The sequence below is a fragment of the Geospiza fortis genome, unplaced genomic scaffold (genome assembly GCF_000277835.1).
Source record: "Geospiza fortis unplaced genomic scaffold, GeoFor_1.0 scaffold194, whole genome shotgun sequence".
NCBI lineage: Eukaryota > Metazoa > Chordata > Aves > Passeriformes > Thraupidae > Geospiza > Geospiza fortis.
The window spans coordinates 6,780,708-6,804,349 of NW_005054322.1; the positions used below are offsets into that span (position 1 = coordinate 6,780,708).

The 23,642-nt window shown below is 40.1% G+C and overlaps 1 protein-coding gene across 1 annotated transcript in view; it reads right to left on the reverse strand.

Moving 5' to 3' along the window:
- The window catches only part of FREM2 (FRAS1 related extracellular matrix 2), a gene marked incomplete at its 5' end in the record, with an annotated part of 122,187 nt that extends 98,547 nt beyond the window's left edge, over window positions 1-23,640 (reverse strand). Inside the window, 2 exons of the mRNA XM_005420840.2 lie at window positions 15,526-15,615; window positions 19,260-23,640. Of these exons, the coding sequence (XP_005420897.1) occupies window positions 15,526-15,615; window positions 19,260-23,640 (4,471 nt within the window). The remainder of the gene's footprint in view (window positions 1-15,525; window positions 15,616-19,259) is intronic.
- Between the last annotated feature and the right edge of the window lie 2 nt (window positions 23,641-23,642).

The following is a 23,642-nucleotide window of genomic DNA, read 5'->3' on the forward strand; positions in this document are numbered from 1 at the left end:
AAGGGGTTTTTAACTGTTAAATACAAAAGGTTTTAAAAATCATTTTGGTCAAATTTAGGATTTCGTGTTCTTTTTGGTTGTTTTTTTCCAAGTGCTGTTTACTTACAGAATTCTTTGTAAAAACTTCCCTGAGGTGAAAAATGTTAAGATAACATTAAGATTAGAAAGATATACTTTACAAGAATGTGTGTAGGTGGGAGAGGGATAAGATTGTATGTTGAAATACTAAACAAATAATAACTACTGACTATATGAAAAGCTATAACAATCCACAGGTTTTGAGTTCTGTACCATTCAGGTTTTATTTTATCTTCTTTGAATTCTTGGCTTCTCAGCTATGTGATTTAAAGGTCCTTCTATGACTTTCACAATAGCACTTCTTAATTTCCTTAAGGATCTTGGAGGAGGGTCAAGAAGGAGTAAGGATTGTTTCTTATATATACAGTTTGAAAGAGCAGAACTGGTAAGAATTTTCTCAAATGATATATTCTCTTTTCAGTTTTTCTCTAAGTTTCCAGGAGAGATTTGCAGCTATCTCTAGATGCAGGCAAAGTCAGTAATAGTCGGGAGTTTCTACAAATTCCTGCTTTATTAATTTCAAGGCCAAAAGAGTCATTTGTAATGATTTAGCTTGATCTTCTGCATTGAGAGAACCTAGTAGTCCATTCAGTAACTTTGTGTTGGATGTAGTTTCACAGGAGGGGTGGTTTTCTGTAAGATATCTATTCTTGAAGATATCAGAATTCACCACTTGCCTTGGAAATCTGTTACCAGTTAAGATCACCTGCTCTTAAAAACTACATTCCTATCTCTAAGCTCAATTGTGCTGCATTCAAATTCCAACCACTGATCCTTGTGATGCCACTTCCTAACATGGGTGAAACATAGAAATCAAGCATCCAAAAGTTGCCAGCAGACCAGAAGCAGCTTAGCCTCTTTGTTTAGCAAAATCACCATTACTGTAACATTTCATGAAACAAGGATTCTCAGCAAATTATACTTCCCAGCATTTGCGAAACTTGACAAGTTCCTTCAAACAAAACATTACATTATAAACTGTCCAAACTGTCAACTTCATGAAGCTCAGCATTTGCTAGATGTTTAAGATCATTTTGTAATGCATTGCTATGACAAATGCTGTAGAAAAAAAGCCTATATTAACTCATAATAGTTATCTACATACCTAATACTCAATCTTACCACTCAATCTTCTTGGAGTCATCAAACCTAACCAAAAAAAACCAAAACCAAACCAAACCAATGACAAAAAAAGCCCCCAAACAAACAAGCAAACAAAAATTCCCACAAAAACCCAACCAGAAAAAAAACAAACAAACACAACACCCAAAAATACACTTCACAAGTAAAAATTAATACTTGAAAGAAAAAATCTACACAAAAATTATTATGTTTCAAAGTACTCAAAAGGTATGAAAACCACAAGATTTAAACAAAGAATATATAGATGTTTTACAACATATTTTTGCTCCAATGTCCATATATTCCATTCCAAGCACAAAACTGATGAAGTGCAGGAAAAACTGTATAGAAGCTATTTTTTACATAAATGACACATTTCCTGTTGATGAGGGACTAAACAAGCAAAGCCATATATAGTCAAACCAGGTTCCACCTGCATTTGCAAAAGTATGTCCCAGCTAGGAAAAGCAGCTCCATCCCACATACCTTGCAGACAGTCTTACTAAAAATAGAAGTCAAGTCCACAGAGGATTTAGATTTATTCTCTTTTAGCTGTGGAAGCCAGGGGAAGTCTGTTCAACAGATTCATCATACATAAGAGGAATCTCTGAGGTGTCCCCATTAAATGAAGTTTCCCTAGAAGCAGACAGCACCAGAAAGTAAGGCAGTCACTTGAGATCTCAGCAACTCGGTTACCAGATATTGATCCAGGAATGTCTCCTCCTAAGAGGTTTAGATGAATCTGGGACCTCAAAACATGCGTGTAGTTAAGGGAAGTTTAAAGAACCGTGAAAAATCACAAGTTGCATACTTAAGTTATTTGCTTTAATAGGTGGTTACAAGTAGCAATCGAGGGAAGGACATAATTTTATCATATGATTTCAAGCAGAGTTCCCATGACTGATGATTATCAATCTACTTTAAATAATAGCAGTAACTACAAAGAGACTAACAGTCTAAACTCAATATGTTGAAATTTTTACAATTTTACGACTAACATTTCATTCAATGGGTCTGCATTTCTCAGCTCCAGATTCTTTTGAGGCTTCTTTCAATTTTCAAGCATGCTAAGAGTAGCAAAATGCATTTTCTCAGAAACAGCTCTCTTGAATGACAGAAAAAGGGAATTAGTTAAAGGCTATTTTGGGGGATACAGTGAGGAAACCCAATAAAGAGAAAAAAAGACCAACCTCATAAAAAATATTTCTCTTCTCTGTCTCATCCTCTTTCCTAAAGATTTAGTAAACATTTGCAGGGCATTAACTAGAATACAGTGCCAATATATTTTCATGGGCTGATCAAAAGAGATCATATAATCTTGAATTTACTTGTGCTATGAACCTAACAATTCAGTAAAGGAGTTTAAATAGCAGCATAATTCGGTTTGGTGGAGACATGATACAGGAATCACTGCAGGCTCAGTACCTTGGTATAGAGATGCGGGTGATTAGGTTGTGTGTGTTGAATGGGGAATAGGAACACAAAAAATAAGATACTTTACATGCTAGAAGTGCATTAGTACTTCTTCTTTTAAAGAGTTATTTTCCCTTAAATAAACAAGTGACTGAATAAAACATTTTTCTATTGTGATCCATTCCTGCATACTTCACAATCTGAAACTCAAGAATTACGCATTATATGATTCAGGGCAGAACAACACTGATGAAAATTATCCTGCTTATTTGAATCTAGCCCAGTTGTGATCCTTCAACAAGTCAGAAGTAGTACATTTTAAAATAAGAACCAAACATACAGTAACTGTGCAGATTAAAAAGACCCACAGGACTCTGCTATGCTATTGCTACAATACTTGCAGGACGTACTACTAAATTACCTTCTGCCTATCTTTAAGTGGGAGGGAGGGGAGGGGAAAGGAGAGCTAGATGAAAGTATTTGAGCCCATGGGCTGGCTGATGAATCCCAGTGAAATCCTTCCTTTTTAGGCCCCTACAACCACTGCAGTAATAAAACTTTGGTTTAATGCGCGAAGTCTGCCTATTCCAGCTTCTCTTTCCTCTTCTTGTCTGTGTTTTTTCAGTGGTGGCAAAACAAAACAAAACAGTAACAAAAGCAATACTTTGCTTTGTCTCATTCCCACTTGCCACTGGTGTACAAACAACAGGATTCTACAGGAGCACAGGCTCACTCACATTTCCTACAGCCTAAAGGTAACAGCAGTTTATAGGAAATATCTACTTAAGATGCCTCAGGCAGAACAGAAAATTGAGCACAGGTCTCAAATATCTGCAACATGCACAATATGCAATAATTTAATAAGTAAAAGCAAGACACTGGCAATCTCATGTCCTTTCCTATGTTTAGTGTAATACCCAGATCAGCCAACAAGCTCGAAAATGTCCACTTCACCAACTAAAATGTACACCTTGCCAGTGCAGAACACCATTCTTTTTAATACTTGCGTGATTTATGCAGTTCTAAGTACACATTAAAAGGAAACTATGGGCAAAATTGGATTAGAATTCAGAGCAATTGTTACTATGTCACATCTACATCTACTCATCCTCAAGGTTATGAACAAAACCTAAATTTATTATTGCTATTAATACAGCACTTAAAAGACCTCAACTTGATTAGGATTAATCTAGGACAAAATCCCACCCAAAACGCCCAGTAGAGAAGCTCTGTCATTTGGATCTTAAATGTACAACACTGCATCATCTATCCCTAAAGAAGGAGCAGAGTGTGATGCACTGTGCATCTGACAGGAAAAGACAAAGGTATTGACTGGTTTCCTTTCCACTAGAATCTTGTATCTCTACCCAAAACACTCTCGGTGCAATTCTCTTAGGAGGGATGTATCTGAGCACACAGGACTACAAATGCTCTACGGTCATGATGAGCCAGTTTAATGGCATAGACATTGGCTGAATTCAGCACAGAGCCCAGGAAAGTCTTGAAATAATATATAGAGTACTTCAGTGGGCTTTTTTTAACTGGCTACAGTGTCTCAGGCTCTTGAGTTCACAAGTTCTGCCTACAAAGCAGACATCAGAATAAGAAATCAAATACTTTGAAGGCCGTAAAATTAAAACTTCTAGGGCAAAATAGTTTTAGAGACAGCTGAATAACCTTTTAGTTATGAGAATCTTATCTTGTACAACAAGCTCTTGAACACCACAGTAGTGAGTGAAAAAAAATTTCTCACCGATTTCAGTGATGGAAGTTCAAACCAAAAACCTTGAGGCACACAGAGCCTCACTGGAGGCACTGGGGTTTGAATTAGGCTTCAAATGTTTCTTAAAAGGTATCCTTACAATTCCCTCTCTAATTATTATGTTATTCCCTAGCTACAAAGCTTTAAAGAGGCAGCAAAGTGTGTGGTAACAGCATTCCTACAGTCTTGAAGAAAATGTGCATTACACAGCAGTGACAGAAGTGCAATGCTGGTACTTAAGAGTTACTGAGATTGGAATCCTGGCAAACATTCAGGGCAATGGTGTATCAAGCTGACTGAATTAATGGTTTACTAATGCCTTGAACTTAAACAAGTCAAAATCCTTCTTCAGGAAGGGGAAATTTTTTTTTTTGGTCTTTTCAAAGAGCTTCCTAAGAGCCTACTGCTAAATGAAATCTTTTCTAGTTACAAAACCAAAAACTAATTAGTTAAATCTGTTAAAGAAAAATTAACTAAAGGAAACCCTAAAGAAAACAAGCCACACTATACCAGTCTATGATATTCTGACCTAGACCCAACCCAAACAATAATCAACACAAGTCAAATGAATTAATTTACTCTAATAGGATTTTTACTCTGCTTGTACCATTCCTGGCTTTTAATTTCATAGAATCATATAATCATCTAGGTTGGAAAAGACTGTTAAGATCATTGAGTCCAACCACAAACCCAGCATTGCCAAGTTCACCAATAAATCATGACATCCACATGTCTTTTAAATACCTCCAGGGATGGGGATTCAACCACTTTACCAGGCAGCCTGTTTCAATGCCTCATGAGATTTTCCATGAAAAATTTTTCGAATATCCGATCTAAACCTTCCCAAGTACAACTGGAGTCCATTTCCCCTTGTCCTGTCACTTGTTCCCTGGGAGAAGAGGCCAACTCCCACCTCACTACACCTTCCTTTTAGGCAGTAGGTGGAGAGCAGTGAGCAGTCTCCCCTGAGCCTCCTTTTCTCTCCAGGGTAAAAACCCCCAGCAGCCTCAGATGCTCCTCACAGGACTTGTGCTCCAGACCCTTCACCAGCTCCACTGCCCTTCTGTGGACATTCCAGCACCTCAGTGTCCTTCTTGTAGGGAGGGGCCCAAAATTGAACACAGGATTTGTGGTGTGGCCTCACCAGTGCTGAGTACAAGGGGACAATCACTGCCCTGCTCCTGCTGGCCACGCCATTACCAATACAGGCCAGGATGCCATTGGCCTTCTTGGCCACCTGGGCACACACTGGCTCATGTGCAGCTGTTGTCAACCAGTACCCCCAGGTCCTTTTCACCCAGTCTGTAGCACTGCATGGGATTATTTTGACACAAGAATGGGAGCCAGCACTTTGCCTTGTTGAACTTCTTCTAGTTGGCCTTGGCCCATTGATCCAGCCTGTCCAGATCCCTCCCTCCCACACTCAAGAAGATCAGTACTCCCTTGGTGTCACCAGCAAACTTGCTGAGGGTGAACTTGGTCCCTCATCCTTCATCATTATTTTTCTCCCCACATCTAATTCAGGATAGAGATTTTCCTTATTCCTTTTTTTCTCACTAATGTATTAATAGAAACTTTTAAAATTGTTTTTCACAGCAGAGGCTGGATCACTCAAGAAGATCAGTACTCCCTTGGCGTCACCAGCAAACTCGCTGAGGGTGAACTTGGTCCCTCATCCTTCATCATTATTTTTCTCCCCACATCTAATTCAGGATATTTTCCTTATTCCTTTTTTTCTCAGTAATGTATTAATAGAAACTTTTTAAATTGTTTTTCACAGCAGAGGCTGGATTAATCCCTACTTGGGATCTGGCTCTTCTAATTTTCTCCCTGCATAATTTCATGTTACCCTTGTACTCCTCCTGAATTGTCTGCCCCTTCTTCCAAAGGTGATAAGCTCTTCTGTTCCCCAAGCTTCAGCCAAAGCTCTCTGTTCAGGCAAGCTGGTCTTTTTCCCTACTTCTGGCACATGGGGACATCCTAATTCTGCATTATTAAGATTTCTTTCTTGAAGAATGTGGGTCTTCCTGGCCCCCTCTGCCTTTCCAGACTGGCTCCCAAGATACTCTGTCAACCAGGCTCCTAAACAGGCCAAGGTCTGCCCTTCAGAAGTCCAAGGTGGCAGCCCTGGTGATCCTCTTCCTTTAAGGTCATTAATTTTATGATAGCTGTGCCCAAAAGAGCTTCCAACCAGCACATCTCCCACCAGTCCTTCTCTGCTCACAAACATCAGGTCCAGCTGGTCCTCTGGTTGAACTCCCCTGGTTGTGTCAGAAGTTGTCTTCCATACATTTCAGAAACCTCCTTAGACTGCCTCCTCCTTGCTGTCCTGGACCTACAGCAGACATGCTACAAGGTGAAGTCTCCCAGGAAAACAAGAGCTACTGAATGTGAGACTTCTCACACCTGCTTATAGAATATTTCATCTGCCTTTTCATCCTGGCTGGGTGCTCTATAACAGACTCTCACCAAGAGATGTACTTTGCTGGTCGTTCCTTGATTCCTACCCCTAAACACTCTACTGCCTCCATCATTAAGCTCTACCCAACCAAAACACTCCCTAACTTACTTCAATGCCAATTATAAAGAACAAGTAATATGATTTCAGGAAAAATTTGAACAGTATCCAAGGAAAATTTGGGCTTATGAAACAAAAATAATTGTCTTCATTTTTCCAGAAAAAACACAGAGGTTGATAAGGCAAGAATTGCCCTTATAATATCTAGCAAGGCAAACAGAAACTTGCACCAGTGAGAATGTTGCAAATTAAGATGCAGAAATTGAGAGACTTTGATGACAAAATATGCCATAATGATATTTTCTCCATTTTTAATTTAATTTGATTCTTAGCATCTTTCCACAGATTAATACTCACTAACTTTTGTTGTTGGAATACTTTTTTCATGTATCTGTTGTTTGTTTCAGAGATGCTTATCACTCTTTGAATAAATATCGACCTAATTTTTAAAGAAATCCAGAAACTTCCTGCATACATTTTTTTACTACTCAAACAGACCTGTATGGGAACTCTAGAGGACTCTACACAGTTAACTGGCCAGCGAAGTGATAAAAGCAAAACTTCTCTTGAGGGCTGTTTAGAATCCCTTGCTTAAAACAAGTTGGGAAATTAAACAAGCTGTTAGCAGGGTTTCTTCATAGCACCCAGTGTCCCTGCTCTAGAGCTCTTCAGAATATCCAAATCAAAAATATCTCCAACTGACTACCAAGATAATTTCACAAGCTTATTATAGCTCACTTTAGGAATTAGCGTCTTTCTGCAGGTTCTCATGTCACTGGCAATCAGTGTTACTGCTGAGAGTTCTCAATTCTTCTACTTAAGCCTAGTGTGTCTTAATCCCTTTAATTCTTGCATTTTGACCTAATTTTACTGCTCATTGTCATGCTTCTTTTGCTGCTATCTGGGCCTTACTCTTTATCACAAAAATATAAAAGCTGAATTGTGGATTATTTTTAAGTAAGAAACCTGTTAAGTACTTATAGGGCTACCTTACACCTTCCTTGTGTCTCATCTGACCAGGTCAAATGAAATCAATGGCACTATTCAGCTCAGGAAAACAAGTGTGATTGAGCTCCAAGTGCTGAACGGGTAAATTTTGTTGCAACTGTATCTGTTCTTTGAAAGTGTGATTACTCAGCAAGTTATCTCAGGTGGAAACTAGAAAAATACTATCAAGAGGTATTGGTGTTTGAGACATTTCCTTTCCATTCAACCAGCCCAACAGTCCAGGCACTCATTCTATATGGAAGAAAAGACCACTGGCCCTGACTCAAGGAGAATTGGAACAGAATCAATATCTGCCTGCTCTAAACCCTGATCTAAACCACCAGCCTAAGGGTTATTCTGAAAGGCACTGATCCTAAGCCATTTTATTCTGCGGAACGTGGGAGAAATATAGGGGCAAAAGGAGAAGAGGAATGAGCACACACAAAAAAAAAGAGAATTTGTTGGCCTCATGGTAACAATACTTAGTTGAAAGTGGAACATTCAAGTGCAGGCAATATTCAAAAGAGTAATTAAGAACTCATATACTCGGGCAGCAAACAGAAAATCAGTACAAAACGGGCCAGAATGTAAGCAAAGGCACATTAGTGGAAGTATGGGTTAAAAAGCCTCTCAAATGAGGGAAGGAACTGCATCCGAGACTTCCATGTTTGGACAAAGTGCCCTAAGTTCTGTATAAAAGACATTTAAAAGCACAATTGACTCTCCTTTATTAATCGAAGGCAATATCTAAATCCACATTTTCAATTACACTGCTTTGCTTTTTAAAGAAAATTATTAAAAATCCAGGATGGGGAGCAGAGGGAAAGCTTTGTTTTTGGATAAAATCATCATTTGAACTCAAATAATCAAAACCAAACAAAAATTCTCTTGCTAAATCACACAGCTACCTTAATTCATCTCAAACAAACATCTTGTTTGAACTAGACAAAGCAGGTCTTTTCTATGTCCATATTTGGAGGATAAGGTGATATTCAAGTTAGAAATGGAAAATTCAGTAATTCCCATGATTCAGTCTAAAATGCCAGGACAAGGAGATCAATATAATAACTAGAACAGAAGACAATGAAAATCTTATCACTGAGATTAGTAAGGTTTGTACCAGACTTTCTATATGCCCCATATAAACATCTCTTAATCCTGTATGTTTTCACAGATAGATAATTTTGCTGACACCTTCCAGCCACATTGACAATAACATCCCCATGAACTCGTATTTTATTTACAGTAAAGTTTATTTTGATTTTTTTATATATAAACTGTAGTGTCAAATTAACTATTTAAATCCCCTGATAATACTTAGAGTAAGAAGTGTGACATGTGGAAAATTGCTTGGGCATCATCCTAGAGTATATTAAAACAGCAGCAACAAGCCTGGCAATGGACCAGAATCCAATACAGTACTTGGCAAATGATGGCGACCAAACCACCAACATGTGATGTCCTCATTTTTAAGCCAAAGATAAATGTAGTTGATGTGTCTTGCCAAGAGTGGTGTGCCCAAATGCCATAAGTGAGGTCAAGCAAGGATGCTGCAAATAATTCCCAATTATATTTTACCAATTTGCTACTTTAGGAACTATCAGATATTCAGTCCAAAAGGTCTGACATGACACTATTATTATTATAGCTCACCCAGGAAAACAAATTGGCATTTTGGCTTTGAAAAATAGCACTGACAACTGTTATAGTTTAATAATTAAAGTCAAGGGTGAAATATTATTCCCTCATAAATTAATAAAGCATACCAGAATTGTGAAGTTCCTAAAAAAATATTATTTGTTTAGCAAGACAAAGAATGACAGATGCAATAACTGTATTTCACAAACTTAATGGAGAGTTTTGTCTAGGCAGTGGAACATGATTCTTTTATTTCTTGCACAAACATATTTGGGAAAAGTTTACTAAATTTTCCCATAAATTTGGCTTATAGGCTAACTTCAGGGAATTGTTTTTGAAAGATTCTTGCTTCAGTGGGGATTTAGCCAAATGTTAGTACAGCAAAATGCAGTGCTGTGTTAAGGCATTTAGGGATCTGTAACAAAAAGTTTAAGTAAGATTTAGCTAATGATGTAAATCACCAGTTTTAGTGAGCCATGGCTTTGCAATACTTTGGCTTTAAGTCAGAAAAGCTGCCCAAAGAGCCTGAAATGAATAAATTCTTGTTTCCCGAGTGATCCTGACATTCCTAAACCAGCTATGAGAATCTGTCATTACTTCCCCTTTGAAACCATTCTACCCTTGAGGCAAGGTGTTGCAAGATATCATAGCAGTCCTAAAGAAGCAGTTTGGAGGACTCCACCTAAGCACTGAGTAGAGAATGAAGTTAGGTAAGGGACAGACAGATTTTGGTTCAAATTAAAGCTGAATAGGAAATGGGCTTTCCCCTCACATGATCAGGGTTTTTTTTAGAATGCTCCAGACCCAAAACCCCACATCAGGGTTATCTCATTTTGTTACTCAAAACAGGAAAATGTAACAGAACTGATTAATGCCACACTAGTAATATTTTGCATTATTACTAGTGTGGCATTGGCCTCTTGCAACAAAAAATACTAAGGTTGAACACACAAATTTCTTCCATGGCTGCTGCAATCCTGGATGACAGTTTCCCAAGCTTCAGAAGACAGACAGGGGAGGAGGGAGAACAAACACGGCAAACTACTGCGATGAGAGCACCAGTCAAGTAACAAGCAGGACAAGAACAAGGTCTCCTTTTAAAAATATCTGGGATCAGACCACTATTTAAAAGAGATGAACATTCCTTCACTGACTTTACATGACCTGATCTTGAACATTTCAGAGTTATCTACAAAACCTGAATAAAGAATTTTTCTTATGGGAATCAAAAGAATACAATAGCTGCTCTCTAACAGGCAGTCCACATGCTGCCACAGTAGTGCTGCTACCCCAGACACCCACTGCTGGGCAGGGGAATGTATTTCATCTTGATACTGCCTCTGGAGGCATAGAGGTTCTGCTGGGGCTTGAGTTTACTGCCAGTTTTGGGGTATGTTTGTTTTACACTACACAATCAGCAGAATCTGGCGAAAAAACTGCCTTAAACCAGTTCAACCAGTTTCAGATTATTTGAAACAGCAACTTTCATGAGAAAATATTGTCTACAGAATAGATAGCTGGGCATTAAATCCAGATTCTTAGTCAATTATTACGACTTACTGCAGTGACAATAACAAATCTCAGATGAGCAATGAATAAAGAGAAGGTAAACAACAGACCTCAGTTTTAACCGCATTTTCCATGCCCAGTTCACATAAGGACTAAAAATGCTCAGACAACTCATAAGGGATGGAGCATAAAATTGTAGTGTGCAGTTTTCTGAAACAGGTACCAGAGCTTAACATTAGCTCAACTGGAGCTAATTTCTGTGTCAACTTTCATTCCATACAGATTAGTGCCATTTTGCACAGCTGAAGCACCAACTCTATGCAGTGCCCTACACACATAATTTTGCCAAGCTTCCAGTAATATGAACTGGCTGCAGAAACTGCAGCTTCTCCTTAAAATTATCAGATATAAGCTAGTCTATGAGTGTATTTTTCATTTATTAAAAGACTGAAGCATTTTCAACTGAATCTTTTTTTTTCAGCCTAGTGAGTCTCTCAATAGTGTTGAAACTTACATACCAGAAATACATGCAGGAGTTCAGCTATCAGTCTAGATTTGCATTTTACCTCCCCATGAGAAATAAAAGTTTTGCTTTCCCTGCATTCTGGTAGCATTCATTCCTTTATTAATCATTGAATTAAGAATTTTTATAATGCAAACATCAGGATTCACCACTGTCACATGCTTGCACTTGCCAAGAAGCGTTTTTTCTCCACCTTCTTAATGGAATGTAGAGGCCACTCTTGAGGAATGTGATTCAACTGAGACTATTTTGCAACCTTTGTGAAAAAGAAAATTCCACACTTCTTTCAAAGTTTCACAGAAATGGACTCATAACACTTTTTTAGTACCAAAAGATCTCCACATTATTATTTTAAGATTAGAATTCAAAACAAAATGGAAATTAAATTCTTAATATGAACCACAGTAGTTTCTTTGAAAATGTCACTAACTCAGCAGCATCTGATATACTACAGAGTCTTCTTATTCTAAGTACAACAGAAATGCATGGGCTCACCCACTTTATAGCAGAACATCTTCCCTACATAGGAAGCATAGGCTTTCTACCTTTAAAAAACATTGGTGTTGATAAAAAGGGGAACTGTGTCCAGTTTATTTCACTTTTTAATTGCTCTTATTAAAAATGCCATTTAAAGCCAGAAAATATTGACAGCCATACATTTGTAGGTAATTGATGCTGACAATAAGACTCCTTCAGAGCTTTAAACCTCAACCAGTTCTTCCTGGTGAAACCTCTAATTTTGGTTTGAATACAGCAGTCCTATGCTCTTACTTGTTAATTATAGGCCTAAGGACTTACTTTCCTTTTAAATGGATTTCCTTTCTCTTCATATTGAGCCCATATCTGTTCTCTTTAGTTAGCATCACAAAGTTTATGATGAGCTAGCCATAACCCCCCCAAGCTACTCTTAGTTTGTCCGTACATCAGTTTTCTCTGCTGGCCACTAAGCAAACAACTTTGTTCCAGTGCCATATTTCATGCTTTCAGGTCCCAGGTCATGCTTTGGTATGCAGCATGGCACTCGCCTCACTCCCACTGCAAGAAGGGGAGCAGGCAAGGGGGCAGAGGGCTGACTTGGCCCTTTCCCCCTCACCTACCCACCCAGTCTGCTGTTGCCCTAACTTGCTTACCACAAATACTACTGCATGTGAGAAGATAAACAAAATTCCAAATCCACAACAAAGCTCACACCAGAGCAGTTTGATGACTCCTTGTACTTGGTCTCCAGGCAATTGCACGAAATAACAGCCTCAGGCCCCAGTCAGACTTTCCTCATTTAAGAGCCCAACAAAAGAGCTTCTGCATTTGTTTTCATAAGTCATGGTATAAGGAGCATGGCAGATCAGCCACCAAAAGACAGACCTAGAGGAAGTCATGCTCTTCTCCTATTTGCAGTTCAGAGATTATGAACAAATATCACAGGACATGTAGAAAAGTATTTTACAGGCAACATACAGGTCTGGGGCAAAAATAACTTTCTAATTCATGTCACATGAAAAGAGCAGGAAGTGCTGTTGTGGCTGAGGCATGAAAACCTAGAAGACACAAAATACTTGGGTTGCAAGATGTGACTTATTTTAGGATTTTTATGTTATTTGAAATTACATTAGCTGAATTATACGAATGCTTATTCATTCATTGAATCATGTTTTGAAATGCTTCTTGATTTAAACCAGATCACTCAGGGACTATCACACAATTCAGTTTAAGTGAAGTCCTGCTTATTTGATTTATAGCACTAGGCACTGCAGGGTAGTGCAAACTACTGCAAAAATCTTGAAGAAGTCTGAAGCGTGGCTTTATACAATGGATGTTGATCACCTGTGCTCCATCTTTCAACTCAGCTCTTGTGTGGAGTCTCTTAATATGATTTGGCTTAAAATCAAAAAAAATCCTAAACAATAGCCTTGGTACAACTGAAAGTCTGCCAAAATACATCTGAGTTGCAAAACACTGGCTTTGAAGTCTTTCTGAGGAGGGTGGAAATAGAAGTAGATTAAATTGCTGGATTTTTCAGCTGTTACAGATTCTGAAGACATTGCTAATAAACTTGAGATATTTCAGACAGACAACAACTAATGTTTTGATCACAACTTCATCAACTTTAAATACATCTTTACCATCTTCAAAATCAGAAATACTGTGAAATGCAACACAGCTCATTTTTCCGTCAACAAATAGCCTCAGGATAGCAAAAAGCATCTTACCATCTAGCTAAGTAGTGTTATGACAGTAATGTCACAACTTCCAAAGGCTCTAAAAAATCAGCAAGCACCTTGCTATCATGATTCTTTGTATTCTGAAAAATAGCATGCTGTTACAATTGACAGGCTGTTACAACTCTGCCAAATAGAAGCAAATGTGACAGGTAAGCTTTCCAATGAAAAAAAAATCATATATTAGGTGCAATTTACTTTGACTATGTATTTGCCACTAAGAAGTGTTAAATAGCACAGAGACAAGTCCCACAAATGTTGGTCTTTCATGGGGCAACTCAGTTTTAAGAACTGATGTTAAACAGCTCACTGAGAGCAAACTTTCATCAGCTTTAATTACTCCCATCACATAACACCTTGAAACAATCTCAAGACTGAATATTTGTTCACTTACTAAAAGAATAACTCAAAAATCATGAACAATTTCACCTTGTGGTGACACCTGTTATAAAAAAGTCTTGCTATGAAAAGACAGCATCCCATGTTCCATTTTACGTACCTTTAAGCTTCTCTAACCTATATCTCTGTGAAAAGAAAACATTTATGGAAAATAAGTCGAGTGTTGCAAACTCTTATGTCACTACCTGGTCTCTAATGTCACAAGGACTTGCAAAGACATTTCCAAAAGTCTCAAAAGGTAGTGTTCCCCCTGTGCTTGTCCAGCGCAATAAACAGTAAAACATGTTTTAATATCCCCCTTCAGCAATGGTAGATGGTGACAAAACTGTCCAGTCTGTGACAGACATGACAAATCCCTGTCCACTGATCTTAGTAGCCTTAATTGGCTATGCTTCTTGTGAAGCAGTAACACAAGCTGTGTACAGGAGCTGACAATCAGCTAACTTGAAGCGCTCTTTCTAAGAAGTATATTATTAAATCAACTAATAAAATTCATTGCCATTTACTCATAGAGCTATGTATCACATATTTAAAAAGGCATTAAAGTAACATAATCTAGCCACCTGTTACCACACAGAGGAATATCTACATTTACGAATATCCACATTAAGTCAGACTTTGGAGGGGAAAAAAAAGCCTGTTGATCTATTTTGCGTACTCTTTAAACTGTTCTTTCTTTGTGCTTTTAAAACAAACAAAAAACCCCAACATAGCTCTCCCTCAAATGAGTACACACCAGTATTCTCAATTATTTTTCAAATAATTGTCTTTTGCATTCCCCACAATCCCAGAAAATAGTATTAGCCAGGAGAATTCACACCAGTCGCCTGACAAAGACCTTTGACAAGCCATTGAGGATTCTGTTAAGTACATAGAATAAAAACTTGAACTCTACACAACAGGTGAATGTTTTGGTATGAATAATGTTTTGATATGAATAGTCTTAGAACTGGAACCTTTAAAAAGATAGACAACAATAACCATATATGAAAAGTTTCTCAAGATAAAGACTTAAGAGAATTTATGTGTGAAGAGCCTGGATAGGGAATACAAAGGCAAAACTACAGAAAGTATACTACTACTATTTGAGTATAGAAGGTATCTGAGTAGACTTACAGAATTTCACTTTCTTGCTAGTGTAGGTTGAGGTTTTTTCATTAGCTGCAATGACCATTTTATCAGCACCTCTCTTCATAATCATAGGAAATAGTTTAAAATATAGGAAAGCATAAAATCAATCACATTCTGGGAGATAACACAGACTTCCCTCAATCAAATTCTATGTCCTTCAACTCCCAAAGGACACTTAAATTCTTTGTCTTTAAATAACAATAAAAACTGAGATTTTAGGAGTACTCACCACTGTCTTCAACTAAAAAATGAAAAATGTCACTGGTGGCATTGTCACTCCCTCGTAAAACATAGCATATCTTCATATCATCAATATCAGCTGGAAAGAGGAAAAATAGACTTTAATTTCAATTATGAAGATAGGAAACCTTTTTTTAGAAAAATTTGACATGTATAAAATAGTTTAGCTTCAACAAGAGGGAGGTCAAGGTCCCACAGCAGAACTGAGGAATTTCAGTATCAACAGTGTTGAAGTTTTACAGATATCATTCATTCTCTCTTCCTTTACTTCCTCCTCCCCCAGGCTCTCTTTCTTTTAAGCTGTATTTACAAAAAATAACTGAAATAAAATTTAAAAACATGGGCTTGACAGTCAGAACTACTTCATATTTTTAGTGGTTCCTTTTCTTAAACAGAGGTGTATCTCCACAAGGACATTGATTCTGTCATTTTTCAACCTGCAAAGTACTGCAGAGGACAGTTACAGTGATTGACTGTTTTAAGAACCCAAATAGATGCCATTTAAGTAAACAGAAATTACTTCAGTAAGGAAAAAAATGATGTAGAATTTTGAACCAGCAGTTATCATAAAGTATATAAAAGATAAACAAACATTTGTTAATATTGTTTCTTTTCTGGTTTCCTTGAGTAGTGATAAGAAACATGTATATACATAAAAACTAATTTTTGTCACTTTCTTTCAAGGACTGCTGTTGGTAAAAACCAAGTCTGATACTTTTTTCAAGAAAAAGTGTTAGAAATCAATCACATTAAAGTGGAGCTCAAGTACCACCCAAGTTCTCCTCTGATGTTAGAGTAGATGCGTGGGTAAAAAAAAAAAAAAACAAAAGCACTTTTGTTAGAACTTCACAAAATCTTCAGTTCCAAAAGTAACCAGACATCTTTAAGTGCAAATAAGCAAAGGGCATTATCAGCAAATATATGTAACTGAAGAATCTCTTCCATATATGTTTGAAAGTTAAAGATCAAAAATTCACAGGGCTGTAAAGAGGATGCAAACAAATACTTCTTCATGCCAGTGGAGCACATAAATATTTCATCTGGCAAACACACAAGTACTCAGCTCTGCTCATGTGGGTAGCTTTATCAAAATCCATGGTTCCAGCATACGTAAAGATAAGCACTTGAACTGGTGCTTGCAGGACCAGGACCATCTCATAAGAAAAAAAGGCCACCTGTCATCCAAAGATATTAATTTTGTCAAAATAATTGCAAAGAATGACCTGTTTTCTGTTCCTTAACAACATGTTTGGAGTTACTTCAGCAAGTCTATGCTTTCCTTCCACAGCTGATTAGGTTGTGCTAGCAATATCAAAACTTGTCTAGTTATAAGCACAATTCATAATTGTGTTACTATAGTGCCTGATAAAATTAATTTTATACTGGAATCCTCCAATATAATTTTGAAATACATCAAGCATAATTTTCTATTTCAAAAAATATAATTATCCCCACTAGCAGAAAGCTGTGTTCTAAACAATTGCTCTGCCCTCTCTTCCAGTTACAGGAATCTGAAACACCAGACTGTTCCTGCTGCTTGCACACAATGAATCTTGTTACCCTACTCAAAGTGGTCAGACTGCCTGTTCATACAACCACAGGAACAAATCCAAGAAATGGGAGTTTGAGTATGGACTTCGCAAACTAGCAAGCAGCTTTCAAAACTTTTTTGCATGATGTCCTGAAGAGCTTCATTTGACTTCAAAGTTGTCCCAGTTTTGAGTAGAGATAGAAGCAAATGACCTCAAGAATTCCCTTCCAACATAAACTGGAAGACTCTAATAAGGTTTTACAAGCCCCATAAGAACCCACATGTGTTGATGAAACTGGAACTACTCAGCATTTTGAAAGAGGTGGCACATGACAGGGTAAGAGGCTTAAAGAGAGGGGAAGATCAAAACATAAAAAGCATATAACAACAGGTCCAATAGTCAATGCAGAGGCTTCCCAAAGTTCTTTGCAAAACCTGTGCTTACACTGGGATCATAAGGAATATGACAAAAGAGGGTCTTGTTTATTTCTGCCCTGAACATTAGACAATTATTTGTCTCAGTGTAGCATAAGCATGACCATCTCAAAGGCCAATATTATTGAAGAAACGTGTATTTCTTATAAACACTCTTCAATCCAACACAAAATAAGAGCGTTTGTGCTGTATGTGAAACTGTGAAGTTACACCACTTTCTGGGAATCCTCACTAGCTTTAAAACCAACCTTTCCTAAGGGCTGCATGCTTCTTACTCAGCTTGGGCAGCCCCAGGATATTAAGACAGCCTTCAGGCCATGTGGTTGGACAGCCAATTCAAAGCCAAGTAGCAACTTCATCTTGGTCATCCGACAAATGTACACCTGGCCACATGGCACAGGAGGAAATGGAATATGTACTTCTCCCAGGTGCTACACATCCTCAAAAAAAAAAAGGATATCACTGTTCCTCTGCTTGCAAAGAACACCTGTTCAATAATTACACATTCTTCAATGTAAGAGAAAACCCACTAAAATAAGTGATAACCTGTTTATTTGCTCACTCCCTTTCTCTCTTGTTTCTCACATATTCTGACAACATTCTCAATATTACTCACAGTTCACTACTGAAGCCTAACACTTAAGGAACTGTGGTGGTCCCCAAAGCTTTGACAGTTTGGTCTTCTCTCATCCTCTTTTTTGCACTAGCATTGCAAAACTTAAGACACTTCAGCCATTGCAAAGTTCATCGGGCCTATTTGAAAGATTTGGTATATCTGACAAGAACATGGCTACAGCCAAGACTGTAACATGGATATGTACCAGTATGGGCTCTGTGAAATGAAACACAGCCAACTGCAAGTGCTCATCTCAAGCCTTTCCAACCACACAGCCCAGCCTGGCTGGGCCCATTTAACTCTGAGTGTCCATGCTGTTGGTGCTGTTTGCTCATTCCACAGCTGCAGAAGGCTGCAAAAAAACCCTAATTTCATTGTTAATTAACTAGCCATTAAGTCATTGTAAAGTAACATGGAAAATTCTCCAGAGAATAGCTAATGCTCCCATTTCAATTAAAGTTACTTCACAGCCTTGGGTTGAGGCTTTATTTCAGAATATATGACACATGTGGTTTTTGCCCTATTTATATCACTGAATGTTTTAGTGCCATGTAAAAAGTAAGTACCACTAACATAATTTTTAAATGCTTACATTACCTTTTAATTTACCACAAACACTTGTGGTAAAGATTTGTGTAATTAAGTTAATTTGTGTAATTAACAAATACACTCATAATATATTATCTCCCACTGGTGGGGAAAGGATTTTGCTTTTACAGTTAGGTGTGCTCAGACTGTACAGCAACTGATACCCAAGCCATTAGTTAATAATGGCTACTTGGCCACTCCCATAGCATTTTCTAAATAAAACTGGTTAAAAAAGCACTGTCTCTTAAGATGTACAGCCCAATTCTGTTATCTAAACTTTTATCACTGTGACTGACAGAAAGTGCAAATCCCAGTTATTTGGAAAAAGCTATCCAAAGAAATGAAGCTCCTTTAATCAGTATTTACCCAGCAGACCACATTTCCTGTTTAAAGTTGTCACGGATGTAATAAAAAACAAACATATGTAAAACATTATGAAGCCATTTTAAATAAGCTCTTTGTTGGAATGTTTCTCCCATCAATTACTATAGAGTTTAGCATGAGAAATAATGTTTCCAGTGATCTAAAGAAAGGACATGAAGTGTTATAGTACCTTGGGTGAACTGGCTGATGCTATGGTTGCCTTTCCCCAGGTGAATCAGGAAGCCATGGCGCGGACCCTCTGTGATTCTGATCTTAAGAGTAACATGTAAACTGTCCCTGTCTTCCACTTTGAGAACTTTGTTGGTAATCAGAAACCCGATGTGACCTGTGGCCAGAACACGGAGAGTCTGAGCACCCTTATTTATTACAACTTGAGGAACACTGTTGTCCACAGCCATTATTTGAATCTTCATAGTCTGAGGCTTCCTTGTTTCAAACACAGTGTTGGGGAAAACATAGAAATCAGTATGAGTGCCATCTGTAACAGTGAAAGAGAAACTGTCCTCAACTGATTCTGAGCCATCATGTTTGTAGCTAATTAGATTTTCATTCAGATCTTGTTTAGTGAAGGTGGTGACAGGTTTGGAGTTATTGAATATGATCTGGCCGTGAACTGGTATTTGAGTGATGATAAACTTTAGCAGTGCATCAGGTGTATCTCTGTCTTCTGCAGTCAGTTCAAATGGGGTTATCAGTTTGTATTCATTTTCACTCACCACCAGGTTATGGATTGTGACAACAGGTTTCTTATTGTCCACATCACTGATAGAAATTCTGAAAGTACGAAACACAGGGTTATAGCCATCAGTCACCTCAAACTCAAAGCTGTCCATTTTCACCTCATCTTCTGAAGTATGAATGTAATAGATTTTATTGCCTGCTAACAGGAGTTGAGTGAAAGTGGAGATGGGTACCCCAGGCTGATCTGTGCATTCAAGATGACCACGAACAGGTGGTCTGGTAATGGTGAAAACTAAGTTCTCATCTGGACTATTCAGGTCACTGGTACTAAGCAAATCAGTAGTAAGGGTCACCTTCCCCCCTTCCTTCAGAGAAACTCCTTTGCTGATGACATCTGGGAAGACAATATCAATGCTGCCTATTGTCACATAAAAGTAGCGGTCAATGAGAGGATTTATTCCATCTGTCACATCGAACTTGATAAGATCACGAACTCCTTGTTGGCCAAAATGCACATATCGAATCAAATTTCTATCCACTTCATCCTGGGTGAAGTTCATTCCCCAGGTGATATTTTCAACTCCACCTGAAGGCTTTATTTTCTGTAAGAGGCCTTGTCCTGGCCCATAAGTTATAATGTATGTCAAGGTTTTGTCTTCAGAATCAAGATCAGTAGCCTTCAATATTCTGTTATTAATAGTTCTAGTTTCCCCTATTTCAATCTCCAAACCATCATTGATGGCCATTCTGGGCGTCTCATCATCTACAGGTATAACAATGATGGGTACCATTTTCCTAACGGTGTGTTTACCATCTGAGAGTTGCACCTCAAAACTGTCTGCCCTGGTCTCAGAATCATCGTGTTCATAGAGAATGCTGGAGCTCTCTGTTATCTGATCCAAGGTGAAGCTCTCCACCAGGACAGTTCCATTGACCAGCTGGTTCACAATGTGGCCGTGCCTGGGAAGCCTGGTGATTGTGAATGTTAACTCATCAGCAGGGACATCCGCATCAACTGCATTAAGGATGGGGGTGTCAATCACCAGGCTCATGCCTTCCATCACAACAAACTCTCGCAGGAAGATTTCAGGCTCTTCGTCATTGATCGGTACAACAAGGATGGGGAAGACGTGCCTCTGGGAAAAGTTAATGCCGTCAGAACAGCGCAAAGCAAATCTGTCTTCAACAGGCTCTACACCCTTATGTATACTCTGGACATAAAAAATGTGCCCTTGACGGAGGTCCTTCAAGGTAAAAGCACTTATAGCTACACCTGCCCTGGATTTTTCAGATCCCGGGGCAGGAGAGATGTTCTCTACATACCCAGATGTGGGCTGAGCAACAATTGTGCATAGTATATCATCACTAGGAGTATCCACATCTTCAGCCCTGAGGTGAGCAAGAGTAATGACCTGCTTGTCACCTTCCGTCACCATGAACTGCTCCCCCACAAAAATTTCTGGAGCTTGACTGTCAACAGGAAGAATGGTCACCAAGACTGAAACTCCTTGAACAACACTGCCCCTGACATGCCACTTCTCAGAGAGGTCAGACAAGGTAAGGTTGAAAGCATCCTCTTTGGGCAGAAGGCCTATTTCACCACCGGTGTGAGCATATACCACAGCACCATCCAGCAGATCTCTCTGGGAAAATCTCTCTGCAGGCACTCCTTGAACCAGGATGCTCCCATGCTGAGGAGGATCCTCTACAATGAAGGTCAGCATAAAGTCATCTGTATCCTGATCCGTGCCCTGGATGACATTAGCAGTGATTTCAGCAGCACCATTCTCCAGCACATCGAGGTAGGAACCAAGAGTGCCTGGGGGCAATCGTAGCGTAGGAACCTCATCATCGACTGGGTGCACACTCATTTTCAGTATGATGGGCACAAAATGAACCCCATCACTCACATCAAGCCTGCAGGTATCACTGTTGGTCTCAGCTCCGCTGTGCACATACACCACTCTCCCTTGTCTGATATCCTCCAGGCCAAAGATGCCTCCTGGAACCAGACTGTACCCAGAGAGCTGCAACTGGCCATACCGAGGAGCCTGGGTCAGGATAAATCTGAGACGGGCAAGTTCAGTGTCCGTGTCACTGGCATCCAGCTCCGCTGGACTAAGTACATGGCTGCCTCCCTCAGGCAAAGTGAAGCCAGTATTAGTGATTTCGGGAGGCTGGTTATCCACAGGCTGCAGGTAGATGGTGAAAGTCCCTTTGGCTGCATTGCCAGCTGCATCTTGCACTTGATACTGAAACTGAATCAAATGAGGAGCCACCCCCAGCTCCTCCTGTGGGGGACGGTAGGAGATCTTGTGATGGTTGATCTGGGCTTGGGTGAAATGCGTAACTTCCACGGAGTGATCCTCAGTCAGCACAAGGGATCCAAGGCGTGCTCCAAAAGCCTCGGGAGGGTGGTTGGAGTCCGTGTCAGTGGGGGGCTGGATTACTGTGTAGCGAAGCTCCCGGTCCCCTGAGTCCTGATCTGTGTAACACAAGTGCTTCCGGCGCAGGGGGGTCACCTGCTGCTCTGCAACGATTAAATGCAGGCTGCTGCCGCTATGGAGCTCTGGGGCTAACCTGTCTACAGGATGTACCCTGATCACAAAAGTCTGTGGTCCAGAGCGGTTGGGTGGGTCATTGTCATCCTGGACTCTAAAGGTGAACTGGTCCAACACAACCCCAGGGCCAGGGCTGTGAGCCCCAAAGTGGTGGTAAAAGAGACGCCCTTCCACAATGTCCTGTTGCAGCCACTCTCTCACTGGCTTTTCATAGATGAGGGAACTCCCTGCTACACCTGGCACCTTCCTCCAAGAAAAGCCCTCCTCTTCTTCCTCCTCTTCCCAGCCAGGCGGTGGCTGTGCCTGACGGAGCAGGAGCTGCCCAGCTGTGGGGCCAGACTCCACTGTGAAGAGCAGGATGGCATCCTGGGAGTCAATGTCAGTGGCGCTAAGAGCACGGGTGGTGATGGGCACTGTTTCACCCTCAGCCATGGCAAGCCCTGTGTTAGCATTAAGTAGGGGTGGCTGGTCATCAGTGGGCACCAGGGTAATGGGGAAAAGGAACTCAACACGGTGGCGAGAGCCACCATCTTCCAGCCGCAGCACAAGGTTGTCACTGAGCGGAGACTCGCTGCCATCGTGCTGGTAAATGACTCGGCCTGCTGCCAGCTCAGCCACTGTAAAGTGTTTACGAGGGGCAGCAGGTCCTGGAGTGTCCTCCAGGAGAGTGAGGTGGCCATGCCTCAGCCCTGCCACCACACTCACCCGCACCTGCTCAAGGTCATCCTCATCACTGACCACCAGGTTGGGGCTGGGACCTGGGCCTGAGAGAGGCCTTGACTGCCCCTCGTAGAGCACGAGACCAGTGTTGCGGGTCACCACGGGTGCCAGAGTGTTCATGGGCTTCACCACAATCACGAAGGCAAAGGGCTCCGAGGCAGCACCCTCTGGGTCCAACACTTCCAGTTCAAGCTCAAAGAGCCTCTCTCGATCGGAGTCCTCCATGGGTGGCTGATAGGCAATGCGCAGCTCCCGCACATCCCGCTGGCTGAAAGAGGTGACAGGCAAGCTCCGGTCGTCCGTGCTGACCATGTGGCCTTGGCCAGGACCAAAGGGAGAGGTGATGTTGAAGAGCAGTAGATCGGGGGGTGACTCCGCATCCTCAGCTGACAGCATGTCAGGCGTGAGGGCGGTGAGCACAAACTGGTCCACCTCCATCATCAGCATGGCCAAGAAGCTGGGTTTGGGGGCCACGTTCTCACTCCCGGCGCGGATCCGCACCAGCACCTGGAAGTACTCTCGCTTCAGCAGCGCCCCGCCGCCCGCCGCCTCTCGCAGCTCGGCCACCAGCGGCACCCGGGAGCGGTTCG